Below are 20392 nucleotides of genomic sequence, written 5' to 3'. Positions count from 1 at the left end.
GAGGTATAGGTCTTCTCCTGAGTTTCCCGGTTAGATCTCTGTGCCCTGGTGTCCCTCCCTGTTGCTGCTCCAGATTCTGAGGGTAGTAGCAATGGAGACTCAGAGTTGTACTTGGTGAGTCTCTGGGGAGTCCTTTCCTCCCTTCAGCTGTCCCCTTGTTGGTGGAGCAGACTGGAGGTGGTGTCTCCACTGACAGACTGTCGAACTGTTAGCAGTCACTTAATCTCTCCTTAGGCCCCTCTCTCCTCTTTGTCACCAGCCACGCGTGTTTGTACTCACGGGTGATTTACTGGGTTTCTGTGGTCATTCTAGTCCTGTCTTGTTTCGGTCCGGGTGGTCTCCTTTGGTATTCCTAGTTGATCCGGGAGAGGAGAGGAGAGGAGAGGAGAGAAAGCGATCTGCTGCTCGTAGCTCCGCCTCCGGAAGTCGAATCTCTCTTCTATTATTCTTATTTCTTCTTTAACCTTTTCAGATTTCTCTGGAAATCCTTCCTCAGGCAGTTCTTTCAGGAGCTGTAAAGATGGAAATTATTCCCTTTGAAAATTTGAGCCATATGTTTGGATTTAATGACCACAATAGCTGAGGACTTGTGTCATTTCTCTGCAACCTTCATAGCTCTTTGATGACTTCATTTCATCTCCCAAATGTCTGGGTAAATATACATGGATGGAGTTAGCTATGGTTTATTGCTTCCCATGAGGCCTTAGAGTTATCTCTAAGGTGAGTAGGATGTAGATGGGGCTTTACATGACAACCATACCAGTAGTTCATCCTACTTTATTAAAACATATTGAAAACAAAGTATAGGCTTAATTCTTGTTATGTTGTGATCCTACTAAGGTAGCATTGTAGTATTCATGTAATAGTTAACAGAAAGTGCTGACTCTCTAGTAAGCAAGGGCTATCAAGCTACAGGTCTGGGTGAGTAATGCATTTTATTGCAGGTTTATGGATGAATCAGGAAGACCTAGAAACAATTTCAGAAAGTTTTAATGCTTTAAATATACAATAGTAACTCTTAGGTACAACCTGAACTATTAGGTACAACCTGAAGACCAGAAGGATCTACTGCAGATTTCTTTGATAGTTTTAACCAAATATTTTAGGGACACTGTGGTCAATGTCCTTTACATTTGAAATCAGAATTAAAAACTATAATCAGCACAATATAGGAGCCTAGGGTATGATATTCATACTGTCCAAAGTTGAATGCTATAGAGTATGCTTAATAGTGTAGAGTTAAGGTAACAACATTTTCATATTTATTTGATACTCTAGGAAATCCTCTTTCAATTTTTTTTTTCTCAGGCATCATTACTTCACTTAAAATTGTATTTAAATATTGTGTTTTCCTTAGGAGACAGATCTCTTGTTCTTTCTTAGTTATGATGGCTTTTCTCAATAAGCAATCATGGCAAGGCCTCACCCAGACGACTTACCTTTCTCTTATGCATTAGCATCATTTTTTTCTCTTCAAGTTGGTTGTGATATTGCCTTTCCATCCTTTTTTTCAGTTGGGCCAAATTTTTCTGATAACAGTTTAACTGAGCCATGCTTATCTGCTCCTTCTCCTTTAGCTTTTGTCTTAGCATCTCATTTTCATTCTTCTCTGTGTTGAGTTGGGTACATTCCACTGTTCCACCACAGAGTCACAGAGCAACAAAATAAATATCATGTTAAGTCAAGCACCTCCCCTCAGCCCAGAACTCAGAGACTGTAATGAATTTAAATACCAGAGAGAGATCTCTGAATTTTCATGTTAGTCCTACCTGCAACACATATATTAGAATAGGATGAAAAGGTACAGGTTGATCATAGGATCAACCAAATCTCTGCTAAGTTATTGCATACATAGCAGTCTCTCTCCACAAGCAACTTTAGAGAAAGTTGCTTGTTTCAGGAAAACTTGCTGTTAGTTCTGTCAAAGGGCACTTCAGGAGCCTCCCTGAGTCTCTGTGTTCAGTCCCTTCCCTCCCTGCATTCCTGCCCTTAGGCCCCCACACACCTGCTATGGCCTTCTCCCCATCACTGAGTGCTTTGTCTGCCTTTAGAATGGCTTTCTCTATTACTGCCTGAGACTCCAGGAACTTCTGTAAAACTTCCTTTTCCTAAGGAGAAAATGAACAAAGACTGGTAAGGCAGCAAAGAATGATATTCTATATTAGAAATTATGTCCAGTGAAACAAAAATTGAACCCCATAAATTCTTTATATCTCCTAGGGTTCCATAGTGGTTCCTACCTTTCAGTAGCCATGACCCAAAAACAAATCTTTTTAGTGATGCCTGAAAACCCTCTAACACAGCCTCCTTCTTTGCCCTTGAGATTGCTCACCTCAGAATTCAGACTACAACCCTCTTCAGAATGCAGAGTGAGGGTCTTATGTGCTGTTCTACAAACACAACCCTCCACTGTTTGCAATCTGTACATTCTTTTTATTCTTTCTGCGTGTTCATCTCCCTTTTCTTTACTATGATACTCCTTAGTGATACTTCCACTTTCATTTCCTGTCCCAAAAAGCATTTCTAAATCTCTTAAGTTTTGAATAACTTATAGGTACATAGAGTCACCCTGTTATCTTGGATGATACGTGTATGATGACTGTGTGAGCTCAGGAAACTTATAAAATAAAATTAATTAAATTAACCAAATTTTTGCCACCAGGATTATCACTGGATTCTGAGTGCCTGCACAGTGAATCTATTGCCCTCCCGCCCCGTGGCTATTGTTTCTTCTTCATCCTTTTTTTTCCCCTTTTTTTTCTTTTTTCCTTCTCCATGATAGGACAGAGATAAATTGAGAGGGGGTATAGACAAATAGAGGGAAAGAAAAAGAGAGACACATACCACTATTTCACCACTTGTGAAGCTTACTCCCACCCCACAGGTAGGGACTGGGGTCTTAAACTAGGTCCTTGAACATGGTAATATATGTGCTGAGCTCGACTTCTTAAATTCTTAGTGCCTCATAGGATAATTATTTATTAGTTTTATATTTTGAGTATTTAGTTGACTAAGTACATCACCTAAAAATATACTTGATTTGTGGATCGAGTACTGAATATTAACCGCCTCCATCACCATAATTGTCACCATCATAATTATTATCTGTGTGCCTAGCTACATAAGAGTCATTACTCTCATAGATCTAATTTAGTTTTATTTATTTATTTATTTTCCCTTTTGTTGCTCTTGTTGTTTTTCATTGTTTTTGTTTTTATTGATGCCATTATTGTTGGATAAGACAGAGAGAAATGGAAATAGGAGGGGAAGACAGAGAGGGTGAGAGAAAAATAGACCGCTTGTGAAGTGACTCCCCTGCAGGTGGAGTCCAGCGGACGTCCTTACTCAGGTCCTTGTGCTTTGTGCCACATGTGCTTAACCCACTGCGATACCACCTGACTCCCAGGGTTTATTTTTATATATATATTTATTTATTTATTTATTTATTGGATAAGTACAGGGAGAAACTGAAGCTTGAACACAGTAACATGTGGACTTAACTAAATGTGCCCCATCCCTCTTTCTCTAATGTAGTGCTTATGGACCTTTCTCAGGTGAAATCATGTTTCTTGAGAGTAGCCTTATTTCTTTAATCATGTATTCAGTCTACTTAGTACAAAAGCTATTATTGTTTACCAAGTGATAAGACTGTTTATTTTCATCTAAATTCCCAATAATGAACTCTACACTCCTGAAGAAATATTTGTTTTTAAAGTATCTAATAGTTGAGCATTTACATATAATTCCATATATGTAACAATATTATCATATAGTTGCAATACCACCATGTTGTTTTTTTTTCTTTTTCTGACATGCTACTCTATATCTTTTTCAGCATTTGTAAAGAGAAAGACACATATAGTAAAAGAACACAGATGTAACTGTGAAGCCTAAGTAATTTCAGGCATTGAGTAGTACTAAGCACCTAATCACAGGTATTGGTGACATGCAGATTATTATCTGGACTATGCAGCCTCTGTCCCTTCCTGTTTAGAAAGGCACCCTGTGAGGGGTCAAGCAGAGGCACACCTAGTTAAGCACATACATTACAGTGTGCAAGGATGCAGGTTCAAGCCCCTGGTCCCCACCTACAGGGGGAAAGTTTCAGGAGTGGTGATTTTTTTTTTTTTTTTTTGCCTCCAGGGTTATTGCTGGCGCTCAGTGTTTGCATTCTGAATCCTTTGCTCCTGGCGGCCATTTTTTAAAATTTTGTTGCCCTTGTTACTGTTATTGTTGTTATAGCTGTTGTTGTTGTTGGATAGGACAGAGAGAAATTGAGAGAGGAGAGGAAGACAGAGAGAGGGAGAGAAAGATAAACACCTGCAGGTGGGGAGCCAGGGGTTCGAACCGGGATGCTTGCTCTGGTCCTTGTGCTTCGCAACATGTGTGCTTAACCTACTGCACTACCGCTGGCCCCCTTTCACTGTGGTTTTATCCAGGCTGACGAGATGTACTGTTCTTGGCCCACTTCCACTATACTTCACCTTAGCTCCTTTCCTGGGCAGCAGCTCATAGTCCTCTTCAATTTTTCTCTTTGCTTCTAAGTAAAGGGCGTGTCCTCCAGGCACAAAGAAAATTCCACTTGAAATACATTCCTGCAAGGACTGTGCAAGTTTTCTGAGCTCTTCTTCACAGTATTTCATAGATGCCTCTTCATTTTGCAGACGGAAGTTCTCCATCTTTTGCTCCATGGTATGCTACCATGAAAATGGGGAGAAATTCATAGAAAGAAATTATTAGAAGGGAAAGTCAAACTGTGATTCTGGAAGAAGCCATCAGTTTAAGAGTACACTGGAACCTGGTACAGTCATGAGTCAGGAGAGTTAAGTCCTGCACTGACAGACTAGCTGTAGGTATGTATAGAGTCCACTTTGGCCTCAGGCCTCCGTGTGTGAATTTATGGAACTGGTAGACATGGGTTTCATGATTCTTAAAAAAAAAAATCTTTCTTTCTTCCTTTCTTTCTCCCTTTCTTTCTTCCTCCCTCTCTTTCTTTCTTTCTTTCTTTAAAATAGAGTGCTTTTCTGCTTTATTATATGTGGTACCAGATACTAAATCTGGGATTTCATGGTTTAAATTCTATGATCTATTCACTGAGATAAATACCTAGATACTGTTTATTATATATATTTACATATATTTTGAAATTGAGGGATAATTAAGATTATATTAATTTCAGGCATACAGCAGTATGACTTGTAGCAGCTTATGCAAACTTCATACTAATTGCTCAGTTTGTCTGGTTAACATCTGCCAACCTCCAGATACACAATTTGTTTTTGGCATTGATGAGAACTTTTAAGATGTGCTAACTTAGCAAGGTCCAAATTGAAATGTTTTCTTATCTATGTTTTTTTTTTTTAAACCAGTAGTAAAATAGACAGTGATGCATCCATCCATAACAATGAGAAACAGGTCAATCTGATTAGAAGGAGACTTTTCTTGAGAAACACTGTTATGGATAAAAGCACAGAAAACCAATGGTGTACTGATCAGTTACAGAGTGTCTGAACAGAGTTTTGAATACTTCAGAAATTCTTTCAGTGAAGAGCTCAGTGTGAGAGAATGTTGTAGCAAATACTTTTTACTGTATTTATGTATTCTCATAGGGTTGAGTTTCTCTCATGTGAACTAAGATATTTTTGTAAATTTAAGGATGACAAAAGAGAGACGTAGGACGAATGTTCTATGAAGATGCTGGTGATAAATGGGAAGGAAGACGACTCCCAAGAATTCCCTTATTTGGTGTCCATTTACTGTAATGCGTGTACCTGTGCACACGGTGAATACTTGTGTGAGGATTTTATGGCACACGTAAACTTTGAGAATTGGTGAATGTGGAAAGCTGGGAAATGTTCTGCATGTACAAACTATTGTATCTACTGTTGAATGTAAAAGATTAACCCTCCAATTAAAAAGAAAACTGCAATAAAAAGAAAGAATTAGTGACTACACAGGAAAATGAAAGCATATGTCTTTTCACGAGATCTTCAAATTGGTTTTCTCAAGGGCTGGGTGAGCACATATATTACAATGCTCAAGGACCTGGGTTCAAGGCCCCCCCCATCCTCACCTGCAGTGGGAAAGCTTTATGAGCAGTGAAGTAGGGCTGCAGGTGTCTCTCTGTCTCTCTATCTCCCCCCTTCCCTCTGACTTCTGGTTGTCTCTATCCAATAAATAAAGATAATAATAAAAAAATGAAAAGAGAGAGAATTGAGTATATGGACATACACAAATAAGTTTTTTTTTCCATGTGAGGGTAGAGAGGGCCATCACAGAGATTTTGTATCACTGCTGGTGAAGGAGGGGTGTTCCTCATACCTTCAGATGGCAGCTTCAGCACATTGGAACTTATTTTTTTGGCTTCACAGTTATTGCTGGGGCTAGGTGCCTGCACCATGAATCCACTGCTCCTGGAGGCTATCTCCCCCCCCCTTTTGATGCCCTTGCTTCTTTTATCATTGTTGTGGTTATTATTATTGTTATTGATGTCATTGTTGTTGGATAGGACAAAGAGTAATGGAGGGGAAGACAGAGGGGGGAGAGAAAGACAGACACCTGCAGACCTGCTTCACCATTTGAGAAGCGACCCCCGCTGCAGGTGGGGAGCTGGGATCTGGAACCCGGATCCTTAAGCCGTTCCTTGTGCTTCGCGCCATGTGTGCTTAACCCGCTGCGCTACTGCCCGACTCCCACATTGGAACTTTTTTCTAGCTTTGATTCATGTGATCAGAAGAGCCACACATTCTGTGTAGATGTCTGATCTAAACAACTACGAGCTATGTGTGTTCTTTTAGGTTGTAAAGTACATAGTATTTTGGTTTTTGCCACAATAGAAAAATATTTTACAAAAAAATGCACTTTTTTTTTGCTCCAGGGTTATTGCTGGGGCTCGGTGCCTGCAATATGAATCCACTGCTCCTGGGGCCATTTTTTCGAGTTTTCTTCGTTGTAGTTGTTTTTGTTGACTTTATTGTTGTTATTGTTGTTTGATAGGACAGGAAAAAGTCGAGATAGAAGGAGAGAGGAGAGATAAGAAAGACACTTGCAGGGAGTCGGGCTGTAGTGCAGCGGGCTAAGCGCAGGTGGCACAAAGCACAAGGACCGGCATAAGGATCCCGGTTCGAACCCCGGCTCCCCACCTGCAGGGGAGTCGCTTCACAGGTGGTGAAGCAGGTCTGCAGGTGTCTTTCTCTCCTCCTCTCTGTCTTCCCCTCCCTCTCTCCATTTCTCTCTGTCCTATCCAACAACGACAACAACAATAATAACTACAACAATAAAACAACAAGGGCAACAAAAGGGAATAAATAAATAAAATAAATATTTAAAATTTTTTTTATAAAAAAGAAAGACACTTGCAGACCAGTTTCACAGATTGTAGGGGTGGGCAGAGCTCGGATCCTTGCAGATCCTTGCATTTCCTTGCGGATCCTTGGGGCAGTTCTTGGCGCTTTGCTCCATGTGCCCTTTGCGCCATGTGCGCTTAGCCCAGTGCGCTACCGCCTAGCCCCTACAAAAGATGCACTTTTAACATGTATAACAAGGCGACTAACAAGAACATTCCATTCATAATGACACCAATGAACCATGGTTCCTAAAGGGGATAGTCTAGTCATCTTTCTAGGACAGGAATCAGGAAGGATATATGTTATAATATATTACCGCAAGTTTCTTCTGGAACTCCTGTTGGTCGTCCCAAAGGAGTGTTCCATGAAGACTGCAATGGCTTCCCTCTCACAGTCTGTGTGCACATCTAACAGCTCCTGGAGAGTGTCTGTGGGGAATGTTATTTGCCTCGCCATCTGCTCACTGTAGTGGTGGTCTGCTTTCTGCACAGCGATGGAGTTCTCATGCTGGGCCAGAGTTATCATTGCATTTTCCAAGCAGGGTACTCCTCCACTGTCAATGACGTTTATGTAGGACTTGAGCAGAGTCCCCAGTCCTGAATCTGGAGAATAAATAGAGTTACCAACAGTTACTGTATAAACTTAGGGAATCAGTGTTTTAATTTGTACAAAATTTTATAATTTTTTTTTTTTTGCTTCTCCTTTTCATCTTCATTCTTGTACAAATTTGTGTATCCTAGTTTCTATACTTTTTTTTTCTTTTGCCTCAGGGTTTATTGGTAGAGCTTGGTGCCAATGCTATGAATCTACTGCTCCTGGTGGTCATTTTTTTTTTCCATTTTATTGGATAGGACAGAAACGGATTGAGAGAAGAGGGGGAGGCAGAGAGGGAAAGAGAAGGATGGACACCTGCAGACCTGCTTCACCACTTGTGAAGCATCCCTACTGCAGATGGGGAGCCAGGGGCTGGAACCCAGACCCTTGAGTTAGTCCTTGTGCTTAGTACTATGTGCGCTTGTTGGCCCACCATGGTCTGCCAACCCCCTCCTTCTTTGAATTCATTTGAATCCATTTACTTAAAATGACTTCATTTTGTGTTCTTTATTCACCCTTCTATGGTTCTTTAATTCACCTCATTCTATGATGTCTACCAGTTGGTATTGTTATTCTAAGATTTCCTGAAATCCTTTCCCATGAAAATGAAACAACAGAATTTATTTAAGAAATAAGTCAATATTATAAATTGTTGACACTATTTCCAAATGAAAATGTTGGGTCTCCTTGGAATACATCCCACCTGGTCATGATGAACAATCTTTTTGATATAATGCTGTATCTGGTTGGCTAGGATCAAGCAATCATCAATGTGTGCCAGCCAATTGTCTCATTGCACAGGGTGATTACTTTGTATGGTTGTAGCCCATGGCACCATATGGATATGAGCTGGCAGTGGGGCTCTAGTGCTGTGGTGTCTCTCTTTCTCTGTCTCTCTGAATAAAAAGCTACCTAGAACTACTCTCTGCCATAATCCAGCTTTCTAGCCCTATTCCCAACTCTGACACTATCTTCCCAGGTAACACTTTTTGTCCACCTGCACGTTAGCTATCAAACTCTGGCAAAAATTATTATAGTCATGGGCCCCTTGGAACATATCTAAAACAGACTTCCTAGCTTCTTCCCACACAAAGACCCTTAGTTTCATGTTCTATATTCCCACCTTGGGTTCCTGTTTATTGAACAATTTGCTTTATATCTTACCACCTGTAAGCCACTAAGTTGTAGATGCTACTATCATGTCATCCTGACCTTCCAGAGCAGACGACCTCACCAATGTGTCCAGGAAACTCATCTTTCCAGATCCCTAGCCCACTAGGGAAAGATAGAAAGAGGCTGCGATTATGGATCAACCTGCCAACACCCATGTCCAGCAGAAGAGCAATTACAGAAGCCAGACCTTCCACCCTCTGCACCCCATAAAGATCTTTGGTCCATACTCCAGAGGAATAAAGAATAGGCAATCTTCCAATGGAGGGGATGGGACACAGAATTCTGGTGGTGGGAACTTCGTGGAATCATACCCCTTGTTATTGTACAGTATTGTTAATCATTATTAAAACATTAATAAAAAATTTTAAAAGTAGCCCAGGAGTATTGAAATCACACATACATGAGGCCATGACTTATCGGAAAAAAAAATAAAACAGTCATCAAGGATTATGGGACACTGATATTTAGGAGTAGAGAAGTCTTCAAAAGAGGGGATGGGTCACAGAACTCTGATGGTGGGAACTGTGTGGAATTATACCCCAATTATCTTACAATCTTGTAAATCATTACTAAATCACTGAAAAAAAAAAAGGAAACAAATCCAAGATGATGCAGTCTCTGCACACGTCATAGTGTGTCTGTAAAGGGTAAAGGACCATGTAACTAGCTATACATAAGATTACATTTAAATTACTACAGAAGACGACTCAGTTTTAAGGGAATATGAGATCTTGTCTTTTGCCACAATATGCTGCAACACAGAGGGGAACATGTTAACTTAAGCAAGTAGAAAGAACAATCACTGCTTGACCACATAAACAGAAACACAGAGAGATAAGCTCTAACAGAAGAGACTTACTGTTTCCAGTGGCAATTACTCCCTCTCTTAGGGTCTTGGTCTTTGAATGTGTAAAGATATATGAACAGAATTTTTTAGATTGCTCTTGAAAATTTAATTCCAGTTCGTTTGTTGATACTTTGTGAAGACTGAGTAATAATTCATCATCCTTTGTTGGTTGGCTAAAGGTAAAGCATTTCCTCTTGGGGATAAAACTCCGGATACACTCTTTAGTTGTGTTTGAATGCTGTATTAGTTTACTTTCATCTGTAGAAATAGGAAAGGAAAAATGAAAGAAACCATTATCAGTGAAAGGGGATAAAGATCATATACAGGGATATTTGCATTACTGTAACTGCTGAGCCTGCAATTCCTTTATTTAGTTATCTAAGTAAACCTATGCTGATATCCCCCAGACATGTATTTTTCTTATTTTGGTTTTAAAAATTTTTTGTCTTATCTTTATTTATTTATTGGATAGAGATGACCAGAAATTGAAAGAAACTGGAGAGATAGAGATGGAGAGAGACAGAGACATCCGCAACACTGTTCACCACTCACAAAGCTTTTCCCCTGAAGGTGGGGAGCGGGGGCCCAAACCTAGGTCCTTACAGGTAGTAATGTGTGCTTTCAACTAGGTGTGCCATGACTCAGCCCCAAATTTCCTTATTTTGTACAAAGCCAAGGAGGCAGGAAATACTTTGTTGCAAATAGGAGCCATCCAACCCAATAAATAAATTTCATGATCACGTTCCTTAGCGATTGCACGAGCTGTGTAGATTATTGGGTAGACTTTTAGATTACTACTTAATAGATATTTGTTGAAAAACTGATGAATCAGACGTCATTTTCCAATACTATGAACTCTATGCCATAAGTGACATGTTTGCTGTCATGTAAGGTAGAATTAAGCATATGTATGATGGTTCTGTGGAAAACATTGATGATTGATGATACTCTGGAGTATGAAAAAAACTGAGTAACACCAGGAGTTGGTGCATCTGGTTGAACACACATATGATAATGAACAAGGACCCAGGTTCGATCCCCTGGTTCCCACCTGCAGGAGGAAAGCTTCACAAGTGGTGAAGCAGGGGTGCAGGTGTCTCTCTGTCTCTCTCCCTCTCTATCAAGCCCTTCCCTTTCAATTTCTGGCTGTCTGTATCCAGTAAACAAATAAATATAATAATAATAATAATAACTGAATAAAGTCAGACTATGAGACCACACTCTATGGGCAATCTATAAACCATGTTTAGCAAGCACAACGAAACAGTAAGATTAGCCTAAACAAAACTGGGGTATCTCCTTCACCAGTTCTCCAGATATTACATTGAAATTGACAAAGTAATGCAAAGGAATTCCTAGTATAAATCTACTGTTCAATAATTTGTTGTTTAAGAAAGAAAATGTATTGTGGTCCGGGAGGTGGCACAGTGGCTAAGGAACTAGACTCTCAAGCTTGAGGTCCTGAGTTTGATCCCCGGCAGCACACGTACCAGAGTGATGGCTGGTTCTTTCTCTTCTCCTATCTTTCTCGTGAATAAATAAATAAATTCTTCAAAAAATGTATTAAGCAAAAATAGATTTGTGCTTCTAGGCTTCAAGCATTTTAAAGCTCAATAATATGCCCAAGATATTTATTCTATTAATTTCCTAGAATGCTGTAATGGTTGTAGAATGAAGCCAAGTATTATCATGAGAGAATAAGGAAAGCATTTAACACTTTGATGAAAGGATGGGTCAGTGGTCTGGTGGGGGGAACTATTCTGTGTACACAACTCATTTATGTGAGTGATGTTATTGATAGTATGCAGACTTGTAAAATGACAATATAAATTACAGTAAATTAGGTCATTTGATATGTTTTTGATTCTGTCTTTAACATTTTTATTTTATAATTTTTCTTTTTAATTATTATTATTATTATTATTATTATTATCAGAGCACTACACAGCTATGGCTTCTGGTGGTGTGGGGAATTGAACCTGGGACTTTGTAGCCTCAGGCATGGAAGTCTCTTTGCAAACCATTTTACTATCTCCCTCACCCCTTAACATTTTTATAACCCTACTGTTTCTCTAAATATATGTTTCTCTAAATAGAAATGGAGAAGTTTATAACTTAGTAGCATAAACGAGTAGAAGGAAGTGTTAGCACTGATCTTAATCCTCATTTTTTTTTTTTTTTGTTACCACTTTTTCAGGAATTATTTGACTCACTACTGGATTATAAATCTCCTCAGCTTAAACACTGGTGAACATTTTTTTCCAGTAGTAATGATCATGGAAACAATACCCTCTTGTTACTCATCAATCACTGTTAGCATGGACTTCGATTTAAACTCAAATAAAAGTCAGGTGTTGAATGACTAGACTCCAGTGATCTCATTCTCAGCCAATCATCTTTTAATACCCAAATATTCTCTGATACCTGAACTCAACTTCAAAGCATGCTCCAGGTACTCATCTTCTGTAATGGTATGTCCATTTAATTCTAATTTCACCTTGAAATCCCGTACAATCCAAACAAAGTCTGGAAAGAAACTCACAAACTCTGCTGAGTCCATGACTTTGCCAGAGCTAGGAGAGGATTTTGTCTTGATTAGCTCTGATAGTTCAGTCACATAACTGGAACCTTAGCTAAGGAATAAGAAATGCCCTGCAGCAGTTTCTAGGTTTCCCCCCAAACAAGTTTTGAAAACACGCTTTGCACTGTTTCCCCTTTGTGTCACCCGTGAAAATAGGGTCAAGAGAAAGAAGAAGAAACAGTGACCATTGCCATTCCTACAAGCTCTATGAAACATGGTGATTTAGTTCCTGGAAGGATATTGCAGTTGCTCCAGGGCCTGGAGGTTGATAAAGTTCATGCTGTTGTAGATAAACACACTGCTGAGAAGCACAGTCAGTGTGAAGATCCAGGAGTCATTCACAGAGTTGCCCTAGAAAGTACATTACAACAAAGGGGTTAGTTTTTTTTTGTTTGTTTTGTTTTGTTTTGTTTTTTAACCAGTGCACTGTTCAGCTCTGGCTTATGGTGGTGCAGGTGATTGAACCTGGAGCCTCAAGCATGAGAGTCTATTTGCATAATCATTATGCTATCTACCTCCTGCCCAAGTTTATGTTTCTTTCACTTACTTTGTAATCAGTATTTCAAATCTATTCTAGCTACATAATACATATGTCCTCCAATAACAAAATCCTAAGACAGTGCTAAATTCAAACCTCAACGTTGGTTTTGGCACTGATGCTTCAGCCTCTGAGTTCTTTAGCTAATAGTACAATGCAATAACTGTAAATATGTAACAATTCTATGAGTTCATTGCATAGATCTAGAAGTATGAAGTATTTTGTGGGCAATGCTTCCTTTGCAAATTTTTGTTAATCAGAATGTACTGAAAACAAAACTGCTATTAAGTTAGGTAGCTAAGATTAGCCTATACTGTATATTCTCCTAAGGATATAAACTTCTTGCTTCATGATGATGATCTCCTGGGTCCTTGCACAGTATAATATGTGCACTCAACCAGATGCACCACCACCTGGCTACTCATTCACCTTTTGCTTGGTGATAAATTCTAGGGAAGAGAATTTAGTTTCTCTAACTCATGTGGTTTTTACAATTTACAGAAATATGTTGGGAATATTGAACTGATGTAGCAAATCAAAATGTAATAAAATGTAAGTGAGCAACCAAAGCAAGAATGCTCTCTCACCCTTTGCACATCCCCCAGGCCCTCTGTGTCTAGAAGAACCAGCGTGTGGTCTGGCCTGGAGGGGTGGGGCACACACCACATCCAGATGCCCCTGGTTTCACCTTTTATTGTGTAGCCCAAACGAAAACCTGAAAAGGCAAAGAGAAACTGATACAATCTCACTCATATGTTGGGCTTTGAAAACAAGAAAGAACAACAACAAAAGGTGAAACAAAACAAAGGGTGAAATTTTGACAGTCCTTCATTACAGCAGATCCAAGGGCTCTAAAAGAGGGAGGTGGGTGGGGTCTGAAATGGGCTTGACGACTCAATGCCTTTTTTTTTTTTCTGTCAAAAAAGTTTTATTAGATAGAACAGAAGGATATTGAGGGGGGCGGTATAGAAAGCCAAAGAGAAATATAGACGCTGTCCAATCTGCTTCACTGCTCTCAAAACTTTCTCTCTGCAGGCAAGACCCCTGGGCTTGAACCCAGATTAATGTGCACTGTAATATGCCTGCTTAACCAAGTGCACCACTGCCCCACCCAGCCCAATGCCTTATGTGGGAGGAGGTGGACAAGCTGGTGGAGGGAGTGGTGATGCTGACATCAATAAAATGACTTAATTAGGGAGTCCGGCGGTAACACAACGGGTTAAGCGCAAGTGACACGAAGCGCAAGGACCGGCTAAGGATCCTGGTTCGAGCCCCCCGGCTCCCCACCTTCAGGGGAGTCCCTTCACAGGTGGTGAAGCAGGTCTGCAGGTGTCTTTCTCTCCCTGTCTCTGTCATCCCCTCCTTTCTCCATTTCTCTCTGTCCTAGCCAACAATGATGACATCAATAACAACAATAATAACTACAACAATAAAACAACAAGGGCAACAAAAGGGAAAATAAATAAATATTTTTAAAAATGACTTTATTAAAAAAGAATTTAGACAAAAGGACGAAAATTGATTTACAAAAGTGTTGTCACAGGTGCATTACATATTTTCCTGTGACAGGTGTCAGCACACCACCTCCTCCACCAACTTGTCCACCAGCATTGAAGGTCTCCTTTCCCCCACATTCTTCTCACTAACTTCTGTAAAATGTATGATATGCTTGCAGGTGTCAGTTGGCATCTCACTATTGTGTTTATTTGTGTTGTTCTTCTGGTTCATCACAAGTCTTTACAGGTGGAACTTAAGAGTATAATTAATTGCCAGCAGTGTTATCTCTGTGGCTTAGTGCCTGCACAGCTCCACTTCCCCTGGCTGCCATTATTTTTATTTCTGATAGAGTGTGAGAAACAAAGACAGACAGAGAGAAGCAGAAACACCATCGTACTGCTCCCCTGCTCATGAAAACTTCCCTCCTGCTAGATCTTCTATGTGGTCATTGGAGGGTTAAACCCAGATCCTTGACCTTGGTAACTTGGGCACTCCACCAGATGAATCACCACCCAGCCCCCAGGGGGGACTTCAGAATCAAAGAGAAAATATACAGGGTTAAATCTAGAGTGGGTATGGTCTATTGAAATAGGTCTGGAAACAGTAAGGGGGAGGGCTTTGGGGAGTTGAAAGCGGGTTAGGGTTCTAGTATCCTGTGGTATAGAAGGATGTCAATTTGTGGTGCATGTGATGTGTTGACACCTATCCCTTGGTGAAAAGAAGCTACACAGGTGACAACATTCTCATAAATCATTTCCACCCCCCAAAGTGAATGTAAGAAGAGAAAATGACACACAGTAATGGCAGATAGTTCAGGCTGCCTTTGTGTTCTGTTGGTTAACCTTATGTTACCACGGTGAGAGTGACTCTCAGTCTGGTGGGATGTTTGCTTCCCATTTTAGCAAAGAGGGTCAATTTAACTTTTATGCAGATTGAGAATTTTTGAAAGAATGACTTTATGTCTCTTGTAACTTCCTGCCATCATGTGGTTCAAATTATGCACATGGTGTCATTGTTCTGACTCCTGATAGCTCCCCCTCTTCACACTCCCCCCACCTTTTTTATCATACCCTGAAAACCTCCCTTTGTGTCCAGTTACTGAGGAAGTGTAGTGACTGGGAGGCAGCAGCAGGACAACAAGCCAGGTGTGTGTTCTCTCACTGCCACCCTGCTGAGCCATAAGTTCCCAGTGTCCCAGCTCCTCTGTCATCACTAACTGGTCCTCTCATGTCACCTCACCTGTGTCTTTGCCAAGGTTTAGTGTCTATATAGCCTCTGTGTGACTTAAAACTTTTAATGGTTGGTTACCTGGCCATTCTCTGCATTCTTCTCTATTTCTTATTATTTCCTTTTGTCATATGCATGTTCTTGTAGACAGGCCCTAGTTTGTAGTTCTGTACTTATACCTTGAGAGGATTATATGTGTCTCTCTAGGACCTGAGCTGATATATGGACTCTTATTAAATTTTTTATGCTCTTTATCTCTATGTTTCCTCATTGTTTCTTTATTTTAATGTATTTATTTTTCATTTATGTTCCTTTACTTATGTATTAGATAGAGACAGCCAGAAATTGAGGGGGGAAGGAGTGATAGAGATGGAGAGAGGGCCCAGGCAGTGGCTTACATTACACTATGCAAGGACCCAGGTTCAAGCCCCTGGTCCCCACCTGCAGGGGGAAAGCTACATTGAGTGGTGAAGCAGGGCTGCAGGTCTCTGTCTCTTTCCCCCTTCTAATTCCCCATCCCCTCTCAATTTCTGTTTCTGTCCAACAATAAATAAATAAAGATTTTAAAAATAATTTTAAAAGAGAGGGAGAGAGACATCTGCCACACTGCTTCACCTGCAGGTGGGGACTGGGGGCTCAACCAGGTGCCCCACCACTCAGTCTTTCCTTATTGTTTCTATCTTCAAGCGAATGAAGAGTCTTCATTCATTGTCTCAGTTATGGTATGATAGAAAATCAACAAAGGTGTGAGAATGTTTCTAACCCTCAAATGGAGAAGGCGAATGATATCTGGCAGATAATTGTGGGTAACATATTTTTTCAATAGACCAAGATTTTTTTTTTTTACCTGCTATATATCAATGCTTCCTTCAATGGAGAGCAAAAAGAGTCATGACGAAATATCTAAGGAAGCATGGTTTAGCAGGGCACAGCCATTTATTTTTTATATTCTGTGTTTTCCATAGAGAGCTATGATGTCTGAGATAAAATGTCCATATGTGTGTGTGTGTGTGTGTGATATATATGATATACTCCACCTGGTGTAGGTAAAATGAAATAAATACTTGCTATTTGTTGAATTGCTGAGTATATAAAAGTACATGGATCCTGACTAATGCGATATTTATTAGCTTTTATTTTAGCTTTTATTTATTTATTTATTCCCTTTTGTTGCCCTTTTTAAATATTTATTTCCTTTTGTTGCCCTTGTTGTTTTATTGTTGTAGTTACTATTGATGTCATTGTTGTTGGATAGGACAGAGAAAAATGGAGAGAGGAGGAGAAGACAGAGAGGAAGAGAAAGACACCTGCAGACCTGCTTCACCACCTGTGAAGCGTTTCCCCGCAGGTCGGGAGCCAGGGGCTCACAGGGTCCTTGCGCTTTGCGCCACCTGCGCTTAATACAGCCAGATTCGTGCTTTTTTTTTTTTTATTGTTGTAGTTATTATTGTTGTTGTTACTGATGCTATTTATTGTTGGATAGGACAGAGAGAAATAGAGAGAGGAGGGGACAACAGAGAGGGGGATAGAAAGACAGCTGCATACTTGCTTCACTGCCTCTGAAGCGACTCGCCTGCAGGTGGGGAGCCGTGGGCTAGAACTGGCTTAATGCAGGTCCTTGTGCTTCGCACCACGTGCGCTTAACCAGCTGCTACTGCCTGACTCCCACTATATGACTGGGGAGTCCCTTCTTATAAACACATTGGGTAGACTTTTGTGGACACATGGGGTTGAAGTTATAAATCTGACATTTAAATTAGAAGCTTTCTTCATGGAATTGGAGTATTACACCAAAGTAAGGAGAATACAGGTCTATGAAAAATGATGAATGAAATAGTGGGGGTTGTATTGTTAAATGGGAATCCAGGGAATGTTATGCATGTAAAAAAAAAAAAAAAAGAAGTAGAAACGCAAAGCAGAAATTGACTGAGTTTGGAGTATGGCACCAAAGTAAGAAAGCAGAAGTACACTAGAGTTTGCAGTGAGTACCCTCCCTAACACTTCCTCTCCACTATTCCAAGCTTTGGGTCCATGATTGCTCAACAATTTGTTTGTCTTTGTATGTTAACTCTCTTTTCAGCCACCAGGTTTCAGATGCCATCAGGATGCCCGCCAGGCTTCCCTGGATTGAAGACCCCACCAATGTGTCCTGGAGCTCAGCTTCCCCAGAGACCCACCCTACTAGGGAAAGAGAGAGGCAGACTGGGAGTATGGACCGACCAGTCAACGCCCATGTTCAGCGGGGAAGCAATTACAGAAGCCAGACCTTCTACCTTCTGCAACCCTCAATGACCCTGGGTCCATGCTCCCAGAGGGATAGAGAATGGGAAAGCTATCAGGGGAGGGGGTGGGTTATGGAGATTGGGCGGTGGGAATTGTGTGGAGTTGTACCCCTCCTACCCTATGGTTTTGTTAATTAATCCTTTCTTAAATAAAAAAATAAATAAAGAAGCTTTCTTCAATGAGAAGAGTAAAGTTTTTCCTCAAAATGAATGTGAAGAAGGAATGACTAGCCTGTGAGTTCACTGCTTTCCAACATATGGCTGCCCCCCAGAACAATACTCACCATGGTTCTGTCCTGCCAAGTGGTTCATCAGGTAGGATTTTCCTGTTTGATACTGTCCTGCAATGGCCACAACCACCACAGGCTGAGATATCTTTTCAAGAATCTCCAGAGCTTCAGGATTTACCATCAGCTGATTTTCCTTATTCTCCACCAAACAGATCGGCTTTGTCATGTTAAGTCCAGTGGCCATGATGAACTATAAGCCAGAGGAACAACTTACTAGAATAGAAGATTTCAAAGTCATCTTAAATGAGTTATGTGCTTATCATCTTTCGGCTTGTGGGACTTATTATCTCTTCCCTACATTACTCTATTCGAAATAGTGCACTAGTCTATGTGTGTCAAGGTCTGGTACAGTATATATATATATATATATATCTTAAATGAACACTGAAACATTCTTTCCCATATGATGCATGACATTAATAAAATAAAAAGGCTGATCATGAAACCTTGACAACATTAATGTCTTGCAGATAAGCAGACACATGGACTTTGAAGGAGACTAGTAGTGACTAAAGAAGATTCAAGAACGATTTAGTCTCTCATTAGTTACAGATTTATCTACTGAGCCACTACCAGGTTGTAGTCTTCTTTAGGTGCTCAGTTTTAAGCAAAGATAAAGAAATGAATGCTTGCTCCTGCATCATTCTAGTATAAGCCAGAAAATAAAGGAACTCAATAAGGAACACACATATACTATTATTGATATATACTCAGAAGAAAAAGAGCCATGAATGGGCAAAAGGAGGTTTGGGTGTTGACTTGTTGTAGAGGGTAACTAGAGAAAACCTTTCTGAAAAAGAGGAAGTATGTGAGATCATCAAACCTGATAAGGAAGATGCATTTGTCTCTGAAGAAAACAAGAGGGAAAGAATGAGCTCTCAAAACACAGATAGGTAGAGTAGTGTGTTACCCAGACAAAATGATGGTTTCAGGAATCAATTTCTTTAACTGTATGGGAAGATATTTCCTTTTCTTTTTTTATTTGATAGGTCAGGGAGAAATAAAGAAAGTAGAGGAGGGGGGGCTGGGCGGTGGCGCAGCGGGTTAAGCGCACGTGGTGCTAAGCACAAGGACCTGCAGAAGGATCCCGGTTCCAGACCCAGCTCCCCACCTGCAGGGGAGTCGCTTCACAGGCGGTGAAGCAGGTCTGCAGGTGTCTATCTTTCTCTCCTCCTCTCTGTCTGCCCCTCCTCTCTCCGTTTCTCTCTGTCCTATCCGTCTGCCCCTCCTCTCTCCGTTTCTCTCTGTCCTATCCAAGAACGACGACGATAATAACAACAACAATAATAACAAGGGCAATAAAAGGGAAATAAATAAATAAAATATTTTTAAAAAAAGAAAGTAGAGGAGGGGGTATAGAAAAGTAGAGAGAAAGATAAAGTTTCATATCTGGATGAAGATATGCTTTAAATGTTAAATCTTACTGGCATATCTTACTGCATAACAGCCACCTAGTTGCAGATGTTAAGATTTCATTTTGATCTTACTCACAGGAAGAAGTTGAAAAACAAGATTAGAATAGAAAACAAAAGTAGAACCTGAACTAGAGATAGTGTATCACATCAAAGTAAGATTCTGGGGTGGGTGCGGGTGGTGGATGGAATGGTACAGGTCCTGGAAAAGGATGACAGAGGACCTAGTGGGGGTTGTATTGTTATGTGGAAAACTGAGGAATGTCATGCATGTGCAAACTATTGTATTCACTGCCAAATATAAAATATTAATACTCCAATAAAGAAAAAAATAATTCTGAACTCCCTGGGGAGATGACCACATCAATGTATCCCAGAACTTCATCCCTCTAGACACCTGCCTCTCTAGGAGACAGAAACAGGCTGGGGGTATGGATTGACCTGCCAATGTCCATGTTCAGTGGAGAAGCAATTATAGGAGCCACACATCTTACCTTCTGCACACTATAAAGAACTTTGGTCCATACCCCCAGAGGGGTAAATATTAGGGGAAAATGACTAGTGGGCTCTGAACTTCAATTCCATTAGGACCCAAAGTGAGAGGG

General features: G+C 40.3%; 1 protein-coding gene across 1 annotated transcript; it reads right to left on the bottom strand.

Moving 5' to 3' along the window:
• Nucleotides 1–437: 437 nt before the first annotated feature.
• LOC132541444 (guanylate-binding protein 7-like) lies at nt 438–18584 on the bottom strand (the record flags this gene model as incomplete). Its single annotated transcript, XM_060202308.1, is given in 11 exon segments — nt 438–512; nt 1440–1633; nt 2006–2108; nt 4485–4697; nt 7663–7697; nt 7700–7942; nt 9973–10218; nt 12385–12581; nt 12783–12892; nt 13667–13794; nt 18370–18584. Coding segments are annotated over 11 exon segments (1734 nt in total), but the record flags the coding sequence as incomplete, so codon positions are not given.
• Between the last annotated feature and the right edge of the window lie 1808 nt (nt 18585–20392).

Source organism: Erinaceus europaeus, chromosome 11 (assembly GCF_950295315.1).
Source record: "Erinaceus europaeus chromosome 11, mEriEur2.1, whole genome shotgun sequence".
NCBI classification, from domain to species: Eukaryota; Metazoa; Chordata; class Mammalia; order Eulipotyphla; family Erinaceidae; genus Erinaceus; species Erinaceus europaeus.
Note: the sequence above shows the minus strand (reverse complement) of the source record. Positions and strands in the feature narration are given on the sequence as shown.